This window comes from Cryptomeria japonica, chromosome 10 (assembly GCF_030272615.1).
Source record: "Cryptomeria japonica chromosome 10, Sugi_1.0, whole genome shotgun sequence".
NCBI lineage: Eukaryota > Viridiplantae > Streptophyta > Pinopsida > Cupressales > Cupressaceae > Cryptomeria > Cryptomeria japonica.
The window spans coordinates 459,632,864-459,652,713 of NC_081414.1; the positions used below are offsets into that span (position 1 = coordinate 459,632,864).

The 19,850-nt window shown below is 38.6% G+C and overlaps 1 protein-coding gene across 1 annotated transcript in view; it reads left to right on the top strand.

The window, feature by feature from the left end:
- The window catches only part of LOC131067521 (ubiquitin-like modifier-activating enzyme 5), a 166,568-nt gene that overhangs the window by 127,538 nt on the left and 19,180 nt on the right, over nt 1-19,850 (top strand). Inside the window, exons 11-12 of the mRNA XM_058002553.2 lie at nt 13,355-13,441; nt 13,601-13,716. Of these exons, the coding sequence (XP_057858536.2) occupies nt 13,355-13,441; nt 13,601-13,716 (203 nt within the window). The remainder of the gene's footprint in view (nt 1-13,354; nt 13,442-13,600; nt 13,717-19,850) is intronic.

Here is a 19,850-nt window from a genome sequence, read left to right on the forward strand (position 1 = left end):
CTTTGCTCATCTTCATCTTCTGGCATGGATGAATCTTTGTGCACGAGGGTTTCTAATTCTTGTTCTCTTAGTGTAGTCTTGATTCTAAATTTCCATGAAACGAAATTTGATGCCCCTTCAAGGCGGTCCTCAATTCTAACCCCATTTGCCATTTTGAGGTAAGTAAGAGATTGGGGAGTTTATATGTGATTTCAATATAATTTCTATTCTTGATTTAAATCTGATATGATCTTCCTTAAACCTGGCTCTGATACCATGTTAATTTTATCAGATTTGAGAATGCTAAGGGTTATTTTATTTATCAAAGTACTTTTATCATATATTGATTTGATCTCTTTTGAATATATGCAAGTAAGAAACAAAAATCAGAATTTATGATTTGTATTTCAATGAATATGTAACAGCAATGTTCGTTTTTGTGCAGGCCGGCTGGTTCAATATTTCGGATTTCAATATTGTCCCTTAACCGCAGCTATACACCATATATACAATGGTGTAGAGGCATGCCTGTACGTGGAATAATTAAAGACAATACGCTAAGATGCAAGATCCAAGGAAGTAGCTGATGATAGATCTATCTTCGAAAACCATGCAATCATTGGGAGAGTTGTTGGCCCTAAATTTCCCAGAAAATCAATCAGGTCTTGGGCGGATGAGCATTAGGGCAAGCATGTCGTCATTAAATTCCTGCCGAAAAGTTTCTTTGTTGCAGTCTTTGCGGAGGCAGAGGAGAAAGATAGGATACTCTGCTCTCAAAACTGGTTCTTGGATGGCCATCCATTATATTTACAGCCCTGGTTTTCAAATTTCGATCCTTCTCAGTTGGCGATATATGATAAACCCTTATGGGTCCGTTTATTTAATCTCCCTTCAGAATATTGGAGCAACCCTTGTTTAGAGCGCATTGGTCGAACTTTGGGCACTCTTCTGGAAATTGACGAAGCAATCATTGATGCGGATCTATACACTTATGCCAGATTAAAAATTGCGGCGGTAAAAGAAATTCCTCCTTCTATTTCCATTATAACAAATGAGGGGAGTTGGGTTCAACAGGTGGAGATCGAAAAAGACATCTCATCATGTTCCAGATGTGGTAGTAGGCGACACCCTGTTGAGAGGTGTGGGATGTTTGTCAGGAAAGCGTTCAAGAAGCCACCCAAAAAATTTGGCAAAGTTTGGAACCTAAAGCCTCCTGCAAATACAGAAAAACTTCTACGGATGGGTCCGAATTCTACCAATACTAATCTGCTACCAAAGGAATTACCCCAAGATAACGGTACTTCATCAGAAGTCCCATTCTCAACAACATTCCTTATACAGGATTGTTATCCCCTCCCTCTCTGCCCAATCAGGAGGATACCAAGGAGGATAGGCTTTTTGCGGAAGGGTCTGAATCCTCTTGGCCAGATGATGAAACAAAAAATTTGGATGATTTGGATACTTTGGATCCCAGATGCATTAGTCAATCTGCTAACATACTCTTGGGTAGAGCCAAAGGATCTAAAGGTCGCAGAAGCTGCAAAGCTATCAGAGAACAAAGAGCCCACGAAAAGGGTATTGTCAGTGTTATAGATTATCTTAAAGTATCCAAGGGAGGAAAGACCTCCCTTGGAGAAAGATGAGAATTTCCTCTTGGAATGTCAAGGGCTTAGCGGCCCCTGACAAAAGACGCTTGGTCAAAAGAACCATGGCCAAGCTTGCGTCTGATATTTTTTTGCTGCAAGAAACTAAGCTAAATCTAGAGAAAGCTCTGGAATTTAAAAATTTTTGCTATTTTTGGGATGGTATGTTTCAGAAGGCATGAGGCTCGGCAAGGGGACTTGGGATAATGTGGAACCCGTCACACATCGAGGTAAGTATTATCGCTTCCCATGAGTTTTGGATGGCGTGTTCTGTTAAATGTAAAAAGTTAAATCTGTGTTTCCCAATGTTCAACATCTATGGACCAACCAAAACAGAAGACAAGCGTAAGGTGTGGTGTGAGGTGTCGGAGCTGGTTCTTAGATGGGATTTTGGGAAAGTTGTCATGGCAGGGGATTTCAATGTAATTCTTTGTGTAGAGGATAAAAGGGGTGGTTTAAGGAAGCCTTCTAAGGTGGCGAAAGATTTTAGGGATTTTATTACCAATTGTAAAGTGGTTGATATCATCCCCAAGAATGGGTCCTTTACTTGGAATAACAGAAGGCGAGATTTTGTGAATATTGCTGAAAGATTGGACAGGTTCTTTGTAGGGGAATGGTGGTTGTTTAGCCACCATTCCATCTATTCTACTATTGAACCCCAAAGTGGGTCGGATCATTATCCTATATCACTAAACATAGGGCAAGACACTGAGCAGCATAAGAATTATTTCAAATTTCTTAGTATGTGGTGGCTGGACCCGGCACTTCTCAGTCATATTAAAAGATGGTGGATTGAAAGTAATGTTTTCCCTGGTTCCCCTAGTTTCAAATTCACTAAAAGGTTACAATTCGTCAAAAGGATATTAAAGGAATGGGACCGAACCTCCTTCAAAACTGTCTTCGCAGAAAAAGCTAGGATTGAAGAAGAATTAGAAGCAGTCAACTCATTAGTAATGGCCCGTGGAATGACAAATGTGGAATTCGAAGCTGAAAAATCCCTTAAGAATTAGTATTGTGAGATTCTTCGGAGAGAAGAATTGTACTGGAGGGACAAGACGAGGGAGCATTGGGTAGCTGAGGGTGATATGAACACCAAATTTTTCCATGCCTCTGTAAAGGCAAGAAAATGCATCAACAGAATCTGTTTGATCCAAGACATGAATAACTCCTGGGTCCATACTCCTAAAGAAATAGAACAAGTAGCTTTGGATTACTTCATGGGACTATAGGGAGAAGGTAGGGCGGATGAGTCCACCTCCTTCCCGGCCTTAGATGACATTATACACCCGATTCTATCTGATGAGGATGGAAAGAAGTTGATGGCCCCTTTTACCTTAGATGAGGTTAAATCGGCCACCTTTGCGTTACACCTGAACAAGGCGCCTGGTCCGGATGGTTTAAATGCTGAGTTCTTTCAAAGATGTTGGAACTTTATGGGGGTTGATATATGGAGGGTGGTCGAAGACTTCAGGAAGGGTGGAAAATTTGTCAAAGAGATAAATCATACCCTGATATGCCTTATTCCCAAAAAAGCAGAGTGCACTGCTATGAAGGATTTTCGACCAATATCTCTATGCAACACACTGTACAAGATCATATCCAAAGCTATGGCAGAGAGACTTAAAGCTTTGCTCCCAAAGCTGATTTCGGAACATCAGAATGGTTTTTCCTCGGGAAGGGAGATAGCCGACAATATTATCCTAGTTTCAGAAGTCATTCACACCATGCATAAAGAAAAGATTGGAGGAATGGCAGTTAAGTTGGACGTGGAAAAAGCATATTTTTTTTCCTGCCACTAACGGCTTGAGACAAGGCGACCCCCTCTCCCCTTCAATTTTCATCATTATGGCAGAAGTTTTAGGAAGATTAATTCAGAAAAAACACTCGCAAGGGATATGGAAATGCGTCTGTATCCATGAACAACTAACTGCAATCACACATTCTCAATTTGTAGACGACACGATGGTTTTTGGGGAGGCTTCCGTGGCAGAAGCTAGATGCATACTGGAAACTTTGAGCCAGTATTCGGAACTTTCAGGCCAAGTAATGAACAGGGATAAGTCACAACTTTTTCTCTTTAACACCTGCAGACAAACGCAGACAAGAATTTCGGGTATCCTGGGGATCAAAATAGAGGAACTTCCTATGAAATATTTGGGCATTAAAATCGACAAAGGATGTCGTCAAACTCACATGTGGGAGGATGTGAAACAATCCTGCGTGGCCAAATCATCACAATGGAAGAATAGATGGTTATCACAGGCTGGGCATCTCACGATGATCCGATCAGTTCTGTCAGCTATTCCAATTTATAGCATGTCATGCTTTAGAATGCCACAGGCGATCGGGAAGAACTTAGATAGCATGTTGAGAAAATTTGTGTGGGAAGGAGCTAAAGATGCTAGCAGAATTCCCCTCATCAACTGGGAAATGATGTGTTATAATAAAGAATCGGGGGGGGGCTGGATTAAGGAAAATTGTTCACCAAAACATTGCCCTCGGTGCAAAACTCTCTTGGAAGATGTATCGGGAACCCAAAAAACTCAGGTGCAAAATCTTTCAAAAGAAGTATCTTGACACGGATCATCCAGATAGAATCCTTACAGTGGCAAATGCAGATAGAGGCTTTGCTTCTTGGAATTTTCTATGGGATTGTAGATCTGTGATAACTGACCACATCTCTTGGCATATTGGGCGAGGGACAAAGCAAAATTCTGGGAGGATTCATGGGAGGGTGAACCAGCGTTAAACGAATGATTTGAGGATCAGGAATGGATCAATTTAATAAAAGACAGGTACGGTTCTTATGTTGAGGACTATTTTGACACTGACCCCTCTAATAGTAATATCGGAAATTGGAAACTGGTGGATATTGGATGTCAGGTACTTTGCGATCAGCTAAGATCCATACTTAGCAGAATAAATATTCTTGTGTCCAACGAAGATGATAGTATCTTCTGGTGTGGTTCGAAGTCAGGTGAATATTGCGTGAAATTGGGATATAAGGTCCAAAGGGCAATAGGCCTGTACACTGATTGGCCATCTAAACTGTGCTAGCACAATAGACTTCTCCCCAAAGCTGGCGCTTTTCTATGGATCGCTCTTCATAACAGAATCCTCATAGGGGAAAGGCTCAAAATGATAGGCATTTCTGGCCCAAGCATATGTGTCATATGTATGAATGCGGAAGAGTCTTTTGATCATCTACTTTATACTTGCCCAATGGCAGAGGCCTGTTGGAACTGTTTTTTAGATAAAATAAACTACACCACCGTTAGGAATTTGAAATTGAAGGATTTCCTTGCCTCGTGGCCTTCGAATAGATCTTCTATGTGGAGTGACATTTGGACTACAGGACCGTCAATGATAGCTTGGCATTTATGGAAGGAAATGAATAGGAGAATTTTTAAAGATAAATGCCTTCCAGTGGACAGACTCATCGACTGTATCAAAGTGTCCATAGAAGAAATGATCAACGGGAAGCAGAGAAAGCAGATCCAACACTATAATGAATGGGACAGAAGTATGGAGAAAAATTGGCTCCTGGTCACCCCTACTCAGTTGCCAAAGCTATCGGTCAAGAAAGGCAACAGAAAACATATCAGATGGAAGGCACCCCCCGTGGGATGGCTGAAGTTGAATTTTGATGGTGCATGTCGTGGTAATCTCGGGGTTTCTGGCTTTGGGGCTGTTATTCGTAACAGTGAAGGTAAGTTATTATTGGGCAGTTATGGGGCCATGGGGGTGGCCACCAATAATGAAGCAGAAATTCGGGCCCTCTTGGAAGGCCTTAAACTATGCGTTACCAATAAAATGACCAAGATAGTCATTGAAGGGGACTCCTTAGTTATTATTCAAGGGATTATCAAAAGGGGATTCTAGAGTAGGAACCTAAACAAATGGGTCCCGTGCATATCTCGACTTCTGAATGATATCGACCATTATGAAATTACTCACACATATAGAGAGGGCAATCGGGTGGCGGACTGTGTTGCCAATTTGGGCGCTGACACCCCTCATGGTACTGTCACTTTTGATATACACTCAATCTCAGAACCAATCTGAGATCTAATCAAAGCAGATCACGCTCAGTAAAGTCTCTCCGACGGTTTCAGTTTTGGCGGCGTGATATGACACTATTGGTTTTCGATCATTGCACCCTAAGGGTAGCGGGAGATACAGCCAAGTGGTCCGAAAACACAGTAGATCTGTAAACAACTCTGACACTTTCCGATCTCTTGGTTTCATGATAGATTCTACAATCCTCATTGAGGAGAGTGCGGTCTGGAGGAAGCTTCTAGATTGGGATGTTTACTGCTATTTAAGTGGTCGCTCTCTGTATGCTTCCATATCCGAATTGTCTTTTTTGAGTAGGAATTGTGGAAATATGGCCTTCTTTGGAAGCATCTCGTGTGTTAACTGTGAGGAGGACCTGAGGGGGCAGCTGCAGAATTTGTTTTTCACAGTGGATGCGGCCTATGACGCCATGGAGGGATTGATAGGTGTGGCCCTCAACCATCAAAGGCACTGGTGCGACTCAAAGGTCCTTGAAGCCACGCTAATCCCGGTAGTGGATGTACTGGAGTCAAGTGAAATAATGGTTGGGCTTCTCGGCGGGTTTGTTAAACCCTTTTTGGTGGACGCAGTGGCTAACTGTATTCTAAGTTTACCATCTGCTCAAAGACTGAGCATCCTAAAAGTTTATTTCCAGATGGAAAACTACCTGCCGTCGGACAGCTCGGAAGAGGAGTTGTCTGAGGGGGATGGGGAGGAGTCGGACAACGACAGGCACAACCATGCTATGGAAAAATATCTGGCGAAGATAGAAGAGCGAGACAAAATGAGAATCTTCAGCGAGAATGCATGGGAGGTGTTTCGCTGCGCAGTTATGAACGGAAACTTGGAACCCTTTAGGAGAGTTACCCGATCAGAGGAGTGGTGGCTGTCTGACCAATCGACCAGCAATGTCATCCATGTTGGCGAATGCACTTCTGTTATTCTACAAGCCCTGCGTGGCAATTAGTAGTAGATAGGTTACAAGGGATGGCATATGCCATTTTTTGACTCGGCATTTTATGTAATCTTTTAAATATTAATATAGGGCGCTATCCCCATACTTGATAGTACTTACCCCCCCCCCCAAAAAAAGATGGTATAATTAAACAATTCGACTTTAAGTCGACTAATGTTTGTCGAGTCGATTATATCGACTATTGGTTTTAATAATCAACTTTTTCTTTATTACAAAAATGTATGTATATATTATATATACATATATATCAATAATGTAAATCACAAACATTATTGTATATATAGATACATATATACATTTGTAATATATATTAATATATGAGTATTAAATCCAATCATCAATTACAAATACTTCGGTGACAATACATATAAGCTAATTTAACATAACTTGCAAGGATAAAGCAACTATCAAATGCTTAAGGCCAATTGGCCACTTAAGCATTTGATTTCAACGATCAGAATTATTTGACCGAAGCTACACAACATTAACACTAACTTTGTTATTGCCTTGAAGAAATTTTTGATGATTTATGGTAACATCAAGCCAAGAAGAGGTCCTTTTTTCATTCAAGAGAGTCTTATCTCTATTGAACATGGATCTTCAAAATGACATGGGAAACCCTTTTCTGTAGAATGTCATGCCCTCGATTTGATTAGTGACTCACATTTCTTCACAGCAGATCCGAATAATGAAATTGTCTTGCATGGTAAGACTTCACAATTTCATGGAGAAAATCGTTGATTTACTACAGCCGAACTTCCATGGATTAAAGACAATAAAGATCGACTCTTACGATCAATCTCTAACGATGGTGATTAGTTAGGAGTAATAACGTATTAAGGGTGTGATGATATGAAGAGGCATGTGGGTTGTTAAGAGGAGATGTCATGGTTTAGGAAGGGACGTCACCACTCCAGCACTCACCCCTTAGTGAATGGTCACCACTTGTCTACTCGATGAAGAGATGTAAGTAGAGCACGCCCAGCAATCAGAGGATCATCGAAGAAAGCACTTAATACTTGATAAGGCATTGAATATACAGCTAATCAATTGATTAAAACTGTTTGGTAAGAGTTCCTTTGTATATAATAGAATGAATGCTGCACTAATGAATATTCTTCTGCACCCTACTGATTGAGTAATACATTTCTGTTATGATTGTATCACAATAGCCATTAAACTGCATCTGATTTGTGAATTCTGTAGCTTATAAATTATATGTTAAATACATGTATGATACTGGAATCTTTCCTATTTTCCAAGTACTTCCAGCCATGGTAGAAGGAATGTAGGCCTACAAGAGGGGTATGGTGATGGGGCACTCGTCTAGGTATGCCACCTCTATGAGGGGACTAGATTGTTCCATGAGGCCAAGGGGGTACAGAGGGTACTGTCCTTGGGCCTAGAGGAGATGGATTCTGGGGCACCCTGATTTAACTTCTTTCCCCCATCATGGTGCATCAATACCAGGAGACCAATCATGGAGAGAAGGAAAAGGATTGCAAGATGATGGGGAATGGAAATTGGACATCTCACTGGGTGGACCACATATGGATGGCATGGGCCACATGAGGCCAAGAGGGATGGTATATCTGCTCTTGGGCCTAGGTTAGAGGATATGAGGCACCCCATCGAAGTCACTCTTGCCCATGCTCTCTTATGGTTGAGCGTTCCAAATATGTTTAATGCTCTATGATTGAATTGATAATTCTGCCATGGATTTACTAATGTTCAATTATTATAATTAGCTTATTTGAATAATTGTTGTTGTAAACAATTTCTAATCTGTTTGCAGGGTTTCAATTGGGCGAAGGTACACTTTAAACCCATTTACTTGGAAATTGGGAATTAAGGCAAATTTAGGGCCTTCCCAATTAGGGGACATTACAATTGGCATCAGAGTATGATTCTGCCAACTTGAGGGTTAAAATAGTTGATGCTTAGCTAAAGAACTTTGATGGCCCTAGAAAAGAGAGAAAATGAAAACCACCTTAAACAACAACCACACCTAAACAAGTAAGCAAATGTAACGAAAGTTTAGGACCTTCATGGAACAAACATCCCAAGCCTCACAAAACTTTGAATGCCACCATGAATTCTCTTAGATCACAAGAAGGAAATGGGAGGGAAACTACCCCAAGCCAATCTGAAAATAACAGAACATCAAGATCTACCCCTAGGATAACCCGACCTCCCTTCTTAACAAGGGAAGGGTCGACAAGGGAGGAAGAGGAAATAGATGCACAAAACCTTGATTGGGATCATCTTGCTGAAGCATATGCAAGACTTGACTCAAAAGTTAAGAGAAGTATCCCTTTTACAGTATATTGTGAGGCTAGAACCAGGAACACACAAAGAAGGGGAATAAACCAAACCAATGGGGACTTGCAGCACAAGGTAGGCAAACTAACAGTCCCAAATTTTGATGGATCAAGTAAGATCACAGCCCAAGCATGGAGCCAAAAGCTTGACACATACCTATCTCTTAACCCAATGGTGGAAGAGGATGCCATTAATGCCACATTACACCTAAAGGGAGTAGCCCATGAGTGGTGGTACCATGGATTAGTCACCCAAAACCACCAAAACATAAAAACCTATGATGCCTTCACCCAAAAACTAATTGAGAGGTTTGATCAGAAGCACCTTGAGAAATACTTCAAGGAGTTAACAAAGATTAAGGAAGCAGGGTCCATTGAGGATTATGTTGCATGGTTTCAAAGACTATCCGTCATGGTACCAAGAATATCAAAAAGAAGGCTCATCTTTTTGTTTATAGAAGGACTATCGGATGCCACTTGAGGTCTATTACGTGCTTTGTATCCAACCACACTCCAAGAGGCAATTCTTAAAGCCACTAGACTTGACTCCACCCAAGAAAAGGAAAATGATCGCTTTAATAAGATGACATCAAAAGATAAGCCGTCGTATGAGAAAGACAAGTGCAAGAGCGCATACCTCTCTTATAATGATCAAGAAGAATGAAGGATGAAAAAGGACTGTGTTTTGATTGCAAGAAGAAATGGGAACGAGGACACACTTGTAAACAAGATGAAACCCAAGACAAAAAGTTATGCTTTAAATGTAAAGAGGTATGGGGGCCATGGCATAGTTGCAATCAAAGGGGCCTTTAAGATGAATACTTCTGCTACAAATGCAAAGAGAAGTAGGGACCAGGATACATATGTGGAAAGGAAAGCCAAATACATATAATAGAGGCAACATCAAATGAAGAAGCAAAAGGGAACCAGAACAAGAAAACAAGGTATGACAAAGGAGATCTTAAGAGAAGCCCATTAGAAGCTGTTGGTAATGGTTGTCTAGTGCTGGAAAGAAACTATAATATCGAGTTATGGAAATTTTTTTCTTGGAAGTGTGGGATAAATTGCTAGAATCTACTTTCAAAAGTGTATATAACAATATATTATGCCCAAGATGTGAAAATTTTCACTGCCACTTGAACTCTCTTTGGGGAGTAAATGGTGTTGAAGCTCTGGATGTCATGTCCCCAATTTTTGCCCTTCCTTAGTAACAACATTTCTAGCGGGGTTGGTCTATTATCTAGTTTTCGTAGGCCAGCAGAGTGTGGAGGCTCGAGGGAACCAACTCAGAGGCTTAGAGAGTCATGCATGAGCTTTTTCAGGTAGTTTGGAGCAGTTGACGACAGTTTCCTAAAATTTAGGAAGGATCCCTATTTTTTAGGGATTGACTGGGAGTGGTCTAGGGGGCATTCGAAGAACTCTGGGAACATTTTGGAGACTTTGAGTGCATCTCCTATTTTTTAGGAGGCGCTCCTATTTTTCAGGAAGAACTCCTAGTTCAATAACAGACATCCTAAAGGTGCACACAGCAGAGGAGGACCATTGGGATTCAGTTTCAGGTTGACAGGTCCAGTCTCCTACTTTTTAGGAGCATCCCTAGATTTTAGGGGAGAACTACTAGTTGGCTTATGTGGCTCAGGCATTATCCACAGGTAGATGGCATCGATCAGTTTATAGTTTTGAGTTTATTTGAGCACTTGATGAATAAAATAGGAAATATTAAAATATTTCCTAAGTTGATTAAATAATTGAAAGGTGATTATATTAATCACTTATCTTATTATATTATTAAATAAAAGCCATAACACCTTTCCTAGGTGTGGCAACTTGGAGGAGTTGGTTTAAGTGATTTTGACCCCATTCAATGAATAATTGACCCCTCTAGCCAATCAAACTTCTAAAGGGATTGTCTTGCAAATAAAATAAAGTTATTTTATTACTTAAAAAGGGTAAATGAAACCCTAATTCGAAAGTAGGGTTTGGGCTGAAAATTAAAGGTGTTTGGGAGCTCATTTTGCACATCTATGATTGGAAAAATATTATTTTTGAGAGCTATTTGGTATTTGCAGGTCTGCAACGTCTATTGCAGGTGTCTAAACTGAATTTGGAGACGAAAACCTTCAGATTTGGGTGAGAGGACGAAATCCCTCTCATATTTAAGCTACTGATTTTGCCTGGAATGTTCATATTTTGCCAATAAGGGCCAAAACATAGTATTTGTTAGCAGCTACAACAGGGTTGCAGCCTGATTATCAGATCTGAGCACTTTGGTTGACACTTTCAGCAAGTTATTGTTTATTCATGCCAGCCGTACCTCTCCTAGGTTAGCCGTACCATCCCAATCAGCTTGTGGGATGCAAATAAATTAATAAAGGGAATTTAGCTGCAGCTATTGGTTGGAAAATCATTGTTAGGAGGTCACCAGGGCAGATCAATGATCTCTTCTATGAATTTAGGGCACATTTGAATGATATCAGCAAATTAGAGGGAAACTAAGGGTCAATTTGGTGATCTCTCCTGGCAAGATTTCAGAATAAGCTTCAAACTTGCCAACCATCCATTCAATTGTTTTCGATAATTATTGTTTAGAAGAATAAAACTCATTGGAGCTATTAATGCACTTTGGAAGCTCCTGTAGCAGTATTTTCCTTCAATAAAGTCAATAAAGAAGCTCTCCAGGCAAGGCATTGGACCCCTGGTAGGCCAATTTGGCATGTTAGTGTTGAAATTCAATTATTCTTTGCATTTGTTAATTGTTGTTAATATATCAGACATTCTGAAATTTAGTTTCAGTAGTTGTCATTTGTCATTGCTTGCATTTCTACATTGCATCATACATTCTATCATCTAAAACCCCCCCAAAATGCATTACACTCAAAACTCCCTCAAAACTCCAAGTTACAATACGCTGGTCAAAGATTGTATTTGTTAAAATAATATTAATATCTTCTATAATGGTCATCTTCTATTCTTAATGGTCATCTTAGTTGTCGACTTATTTAGCTATTTAGCTTTTTAGTCAACTTATTTAGCTATTTAGCTTTTTAGTCGACTTATTTAGCTTTGTTAGTGCGTTAAGTGAAACTATTGCTTCTTATTAAAGACGTATAGTTAGCCTTTTATTATTAAGCTTTATTTAGCTTTTTAAGCTTTTTAGCTTATTAGTTTTCACTTAAACGACTTGTTCTTAATTTAGAACGTTGTCTTGTAATCTCTATATATACACTTGTATATCGTTGAATAGATAATCTGATTATTTTGAGCAATCAATTTTTCAGTATTTGAAACAAAACAAAGTAGAATTGGTTCATCTCCAAGTCGGCATCTTTCACTGGAGTCTACTAGAATTAAGTTTTTATGGTCTGCTTCTATTGCCGAAGAAGTTTATATTTAGATGGTTTCTCATTCTTAGGAAGTTGGGTGTTAGTGAAAACCATCCATTGTTAATGTCTTTCAATTGTCTTATCTGTGGGGAAATTGATTCCATGTAGCAATTAATTTTTGACTATGTTTTTGCTAGAATTGTTTGGAACTATTTTCTTCTAATTTGGGCTAGAAGGTTTGGTAAATTGTCAATTTCTTGGTGGGATATCTTGTTTAGTTGCATTGGGTAGTCTGAAAACAAGTCATGTTTCCTTGATAAAATTTGGTTTATTCTGCCAATCAATGTTTCCTTACTGGCTTCTCTATAGAAGTTATTATTTTTCTTTTATTGTTGTAGATTAGTGTTCAGGTAGACAAGCCTGAAGAAGAAATCATTAAGTATCATTGAAGAGGATCATCAGAAAAATAAAGGTAAAGAGGTTGATGACAGTGATTCTTCTGGTTTTAATGCGTCATGCCTAAGTCTGAGCTAGGCAACTATGATGGTGTACCTATTAGTGTGTTTCTTGATTGGTGTTTGTGGAAATCTATGCACCATACCATGGCTCAATTGGATAAGAAAATCAAAACTATTATCAAGGCTGAAAAAAGAGGCTGCTGAGAAAAAGAAGAAGATGATAAAGAGTTAATTTTGTGCTTTATATATTGGGTGCTATATTTGACTGAAGATGTGCCATGGTTTTTGTACTAGTGTGATGCATCTCTTCTTTCTCAGTTGCTCTAGTTGAGCGATTTGGACTGTTTGATTTGCATTTGTGATACTTGGTACTCTCTGGGAAATACTTTTTGTTGTGCTTTGTAACTCTTAGTTGCTCTACAGAGCCATATTGTACTCTTTCCAATTTATTAAATAAACTGACATTGCGAAGTAATTTGTGTGAATTTTTATCTAATAGAATACACGTAAATGTTTAGAATGGATCTCTTGTAAGGAATGTTCATGGTATTGGTTTGTAACACTAGTTTTCATTTTAACACATTTTAAGTGAATGCAGGGATACAATTCTCTTAAAGATTATTTTCCAACAATGGAGATGTTGCCAAATCCCCAATGTTCTAATTTAGCTTGTCGGGAACGTCAGGTATATCCTTAGTTGTTTAGTTCAAACAGTTGTTTAAGGTCGATAAATCTGTGCATTTAATAAATGGTTTGTTCTTATTTTCATTGAAGAGAAAGAGACTAGTTTGTAATGCATTAATTCAAGAAAATGCTAGATTTGAGTTTTTGTATTTCACTGCAGCAAGAATACATTCAGATGAAGCCTGCAAGAGATGCTGCAGCAAGGGTTAGGGAAGAAGCAGAGGTAGCTGCTGCATGTGATCTTCCAGTCCATGATGATAATGAATGGAATATAAGGTGATTGTTGTTGAAACCCTACACTTCCAACTGATGAAAAATTGGATCTACTTTAAGTGGGCTATTTTATTCCAAACAAAATCAACTAATCTCATAGATACCTTCATGCTAAAATAAAAATGCAAGACACACTGATGAATGAATGTAACGTCCAAAAAATTGTATTGAACTTTTCAACTTCATAATCCAAAAGTAAGAAAAAATTTAGTGTTCTGAGAAAGGAAAAAAGTAAGTTTGTAATAATCATGGTTATCAAGAGAGTTGTACGTTTACCCTTGGTACTTGTCTCCCCTACCAAAAATGCATCCCTGTTACATAAACCGACATCTCTAGGCATTAAGAGAATTCTGATGACATTTCTTTCCATCTCTATGCATCTAATAGAAACACCCCTTGAAATTGGGGCACCTAGGGACTACCCAAAAGGAGTTATCCTATCCAAAGAAATATCGATGCACTAGTTGAGCAAGCTGACCTTGAAAAACTAGTGATGCTGAAATCCATTATTAATACCTAGAACTAGTTATGTAATCTGGATGGGATTCCAAGTACTTATAATTTTGAGTTATCATTAGGATATGCATTCGGGTTATTTGGATGATTATCACCAATTGAGATGTACTTGTTGTGATCAATCCTATTATCTGTATGCTCATTGATCATTGAGCCATCTCGTGTCTTTTGTCATATCATGTTGCCATAGATTCTTACAAACGATTAGGTGAATAATGTTGTTTCCAAAAATCTTAAGTACCATCTATGTCCATTTTAGTTGATTTGGTTTGTATAGTTGTACTTTTTATGTATAATGCATTTTTTCTTAGATTTGTTATCTCACAATGTACTGCTGTACAACAGTTTTCAGTGACCTCGTTTGTAATGTCCCAAATTGAAGATTTTGAATTCTTGGCAATTTTTCAATATTAATGCAAGAACCCTCACATGTTTTGATCATCAGGATCTTGGCAAGGCAAGCTGAGAGTATATAATGTTTAGGTTACAAACAGTAATAATCAGTATGCTTGCTCCTGGCAAGTAATACAACCAATAATTCAGGTAGTTTCATATCCAAATGCTGAGGAAGAGTTGGTTCTGTAAGTAAGAATTCCATAACAAAACAAATTGTTTATCAAACTTGGTGGCTATGCCTTCCAGAATTCAATATCAGTACAATAACAATGTCAATATCAAATCTGACGGACAGCTGCTGAAATTTTACAGTCAATTGCTCATCTCTATGCTCAACAATAGTGATTAAATCCAGTCAATACAACTGCCTAAAAAAAATGTGAATTAATTTAGTATGCGGCTACAAATGTACCTCTGATGTAAACAATAATATGACCCTCAAATCTGCCTCTTACCAGATGTAAACTGAAATCTTAGTGACTGTTGATATTACTCCAGAATATTAGAATTCTGAAACCTCTTAGGTCCACATTGTTAATATAGTTATTGCAGCCATTTGAATAGTGATAAAATGCTGGTCGAGATATTTGATGTAGCCAATAACATCATGAATAATAATATCCAGCCAAACCTTGCTCAACAATGAATAGACAACAATCGAGGATGGCAACATGCATATTAATATTGCAAAGTACAACTAAAGTGAACCTGAAATTAGATGCCTGGAATGATACAATCAGTTGAGATTGTATAGCAGTAGAAAATTAAGTGCAACCATGTATTGGACTGGTATGAGAGTACTCAACTATACAACAGCCACCAATAGTATTTTCTCTTTTGAAATTGTACGGTAGCCTTCAATATTTCCTAGTAGCTGTGATCAGGTCTAGCATTGGTATGGCAGAAACTTGGAAGTAAAATCAGCATTAAATGCATATTTTAATTCCATTCAAGATAGTAGGACCCCCTCTGCAAAGTGTACGATGCCTCACACAAGCAAATACTTATACAACTTCCATAATATGTATGGTAGATCAAGTCAAATAAACCAATATAATGGGATGGATACCAAATGATTTCAACAAATAAATGTCATTCAATATGATTTTGTATCCTTTCTTATGAATGAAATCAGCAATATAAACAGTATGACTGCTACCAGAATGGCATAACTGGAAATGACATAGGAAACTAAGAATATAAGATGGTACTGAAAAATAATTGAAGGCTTTATTCACGAATATACAACATATATAAAGAGAATTAGAAGACGGCGTTCTAAAAAGAACAAACCGTTCAACTGAAGCTAAAAAAGCTAAAAACTAAAAAGCTAACTACGCCTTCTAATAAAAGAAGCAATAGTTAATCTTAAAAAACTAAATGAACTAAAAAACTAAATAACCATTAATAAAGAACTAAAGATAATTGACTAAAATATAATTAAATATTCTAATACCCTCCCTTAATGGTCATTCTATCTACTATACCAAGTGCCCCCCTAAATTTGACAAACTTTGTCGGGCTCAGAGACTTGGTGAGGATATATGCAGTCTGATTTTCTGTTGAAATGTATTGCAATATCACTGATCCATCTTCAACATGCTTGCGGATGAAATGACAACGAAGGTCCACATGCTTGGTCCGCTCATGGAAGATTGGACTTTTGGCTAACAAAACCCCTTGTTTATCAAAAAACAAGGGAGTAGGTCTTGGTTGAGACATTTGCATGTCTGCAAGCATCCTACGTAGCCAAATTGCCTCACAAGTTGCTTTAACAGTTCCCCAATATTCTTCTTTAGTCGAGGAAAGAGCTATTGCTTGCTGCTTCTTGTTGGTCCATGTGATTGCACCTGTGCCCAAGTTGAAAACATACTCAGAAGTTGACTTTTTGTCATTAACACAATCTGCCCAATCTGAGTCTATAAAACCAACCAGCCTAGGATCTTGCTTCTACTCTACAAATTGCCAAAATCAGGAGTGCCCTTCACATACCTTAGCACATGCTTCATTGCAACCCAATGTTCATCTTTTGGGGTTGATATGAAGCGAGAAATATAGCTCACAACATAACTGATGTCAGGTCTAGTGGCGGTGAGATAGATGAGGCTGCCCACCAATTGCCTAAATGAAGATTCATCCACTACAGGTGAACCCGAGTTGGCTGACAATTTCGGCCACATCTCCATAGGTGTAGATGTAGGTTTGCATTCTTGCATCCAATATTTATCCAACAGGCTCTTGGCATACTTTGAGTGAGAAATGAATATGTGGCTATCGGTCTGCCAAACCTCTAAACTGAGACAATAATGGAGAAGTCCCAAATTTGTCATATCAAAAGTTTGGCACAAATTCTATTTGACCTATTCGATCAAATGTGCTGTACTACTAGTAATGATCAGATCATCAACATAGATGACTAGAAGAAGAATATCACTACTAGTATGCTTGACATACAAATTGGGATCAAAAGGACTCCTTTGAAAGCGTTGATCAATCAAGTACTTATCAATTTTTATGTACCATACACGAGGAGCCTATTTGAGGACATGGAGTGCTTTGACTAGTCTGCATACTTGGTGTTCTTTACTAACAACCTTGAAACTTGGAGGTTGCGTCATGTAGACTTCTTCCTGCAAATCACCATTGAGGAAAGTACTCTTGACATCCATTTGATGGACTTTCCATCCAAACTGAGCTGATAGAGCAAGGACAAGCCGAATAGTACTCATCTTGGTTGTGGGAGCAATTGTCCCCTCATAGTTGATGCCCTCCTTCTGTGAAAACCCTTTTGCTACTAACCGAGCCTTGCACTTATCAAGGGTTCCATCAACTTTATACTTTATACACCCATTTGCAACCAATGGGCTTCTTCCTTGGTGGAAGATCGAATAACATCCAAGTGTTGTTCTTCAGAAGACTATGGTGCTCAACTGCCATAGCTTGTTCCCACTCAGGTACACCTTTAGCCTCTAAATAATTCTGAGGCTCATAAATAGTATGAATGTTGGCCATAAGAGAAAAATTAACTATGTTCTACTTTCTCTTGCCTCTAGTTGATCTACCCTCAATTAGTTCATCTCCACGAAGATCACCAATGGTCATGGCCCACCACTTAGGCCAGAGAGTAGAAGTACGATCATCTGCTCTAGGATGAACAACATCATCTGGGATATTTGGAGCAAACTCATCTAGATGTGGATCTAGATGCTCTTGAGGAAAGTCAAGTGGCGCAACATCATGCCTAGGAGGCCCCACAATTGTAGAGTCAACTGAATCCCTCCCATTAGGTGGAGCTAAGGGAAGGCAAAGACCTAAATTTGGAGCCTTGGTAGTGTTGATGTGTGTTTTATGCACATGCGAACACAGAATAAAATACCAAGGTATCTTATCCTCTCTTGAACAAAGTCTCTCAAATGCTATGCTTCGCGATCAAATGAGACAACTCCAAGGTTACGAAATGTCAAGTCTTGATTCGTGGATAAGCTCAATGGTTTGATGTCATAATGCTGAAATCACAAGGGGACTTACGTTGTACATGAATGCTAGAATACTTGGATGTTGTTGGAATGTGGGATTAACTGATCTAACAAAGAAGATCAAAAGGAAAGGGGGTTTACGAAGACTAATCTAATCCTAAGAATGCGAGAAAAGGGTGAATGATTCAATGGAATCCTATTAGGCAAGGTCTCACCTTCAAAACGAACAATTTGACACAAGCTTAGTGCAATCATCTAATGTATATTTCATGGATGTTCAAATCATTACCATCAAACATTGATACCATTCAAGGCAATGCATAACAATGGATGTATAACAATTGAAGTTAAGTTTGCATAAATTTCCAATTGACCATGCAAGGCACATTTACAATCAGCAAGAGGCTAGTGGTATGGATTAAATGAATTCCACACAAATACATTCAACAAATTTCTTCATTCAATCTAAAATACTTGAAAGTAAATCCTAATCTAAAATTCTAATCTAACTTGGAGGCAATGAGAACCATAAATGCATACAACACTTGAACAAAATCACCATGAATTCGAACAATGACTTGTATTCAAATCTGCAACATATAACCGACAATTCTCAAAAATCTGTAGTGGGGTATATATAGAGGTCTTATTACAATGAATGGCTCAGATTGATTCAAGATCAATGGCCAAAATCAAAAGATAGAAACCCTAATTAGGGTTTGTTACAACCACCATTACATTGACCAATGAGGAATGAGGGTAGGTAAGATAAATAATATTTGATGTAGCGCCATGTGTCACCTATTCCCTCCTTGAATGAATGTTGACTTGGTACCCTTTGATTGAACGAATGGTGACTAGGATGCCACCTTAGCTTGCTTTGTAGACTTAGTTAATTTGCCTTGTACTTTCTTCTTCTTCATTATGTTTGGAATTCCTTATGATACTTTGCATTTCATCTTTATGTTAGGGAATTCCTTGGACTATTTCCTTCTTAACGTTCAATGACTTTGAAATTTCTTGATTTTGTTCTTGATTTCTTGATGTGAGATCCTTTGTGCTCATGTCTTGAACTTGCTTTTCTTTATTTGTTCACCATCAAGGTGAAGTCTTCTTCATGATTGATCTAGTCCTCATCTTCGCCTTCTTTAATCTCTGTTCTGAAATCCTCATCCAATCTTTGAAGGGTTGATCTTCCTTATCCACATTATTTGAGTTCCCTTGCAATATGCATCCTCCTTCACCTCAAGCCTTGATCATTGTGCTTTCTTTCCTTGTAGTAAACCTGTAAAACAAACAAGTATCGGATCAAACACCAATGTGACAAACTTTATTTCAACCTTGGTGGGGAATCTATCTGCATATGGACAGATCAGTCCTCAAAACATCCACATTATCTTTTTCCATTCTTTCACTTGGTGGAAATTTGATGCCCATCTGAATAATTTTGTTATTGATCTTAATTTGAATTGATTTATCCCTTCCTTTGTAATTTTGTCCTCAAGTGGAAATTTGACCCTCATCTGGACTCATTGTCCTTGAAATTTTGTTTGATTCGAACAAAAGAAATGGGACTCGGACTCGGCTCAGACTTGGCAAGGCCGAATCGGACTCGGACTCGGGAATCGGAGTCAGACTTGGCTTTAGACTCGGTTGGACTCGGGAAATTGAAAAACTTAAGAAATTTAGAGATTTTTAAAGATTTAAAACTTGTTTAAGGCAACCCTTTATTGAATACACCTTAAAGAC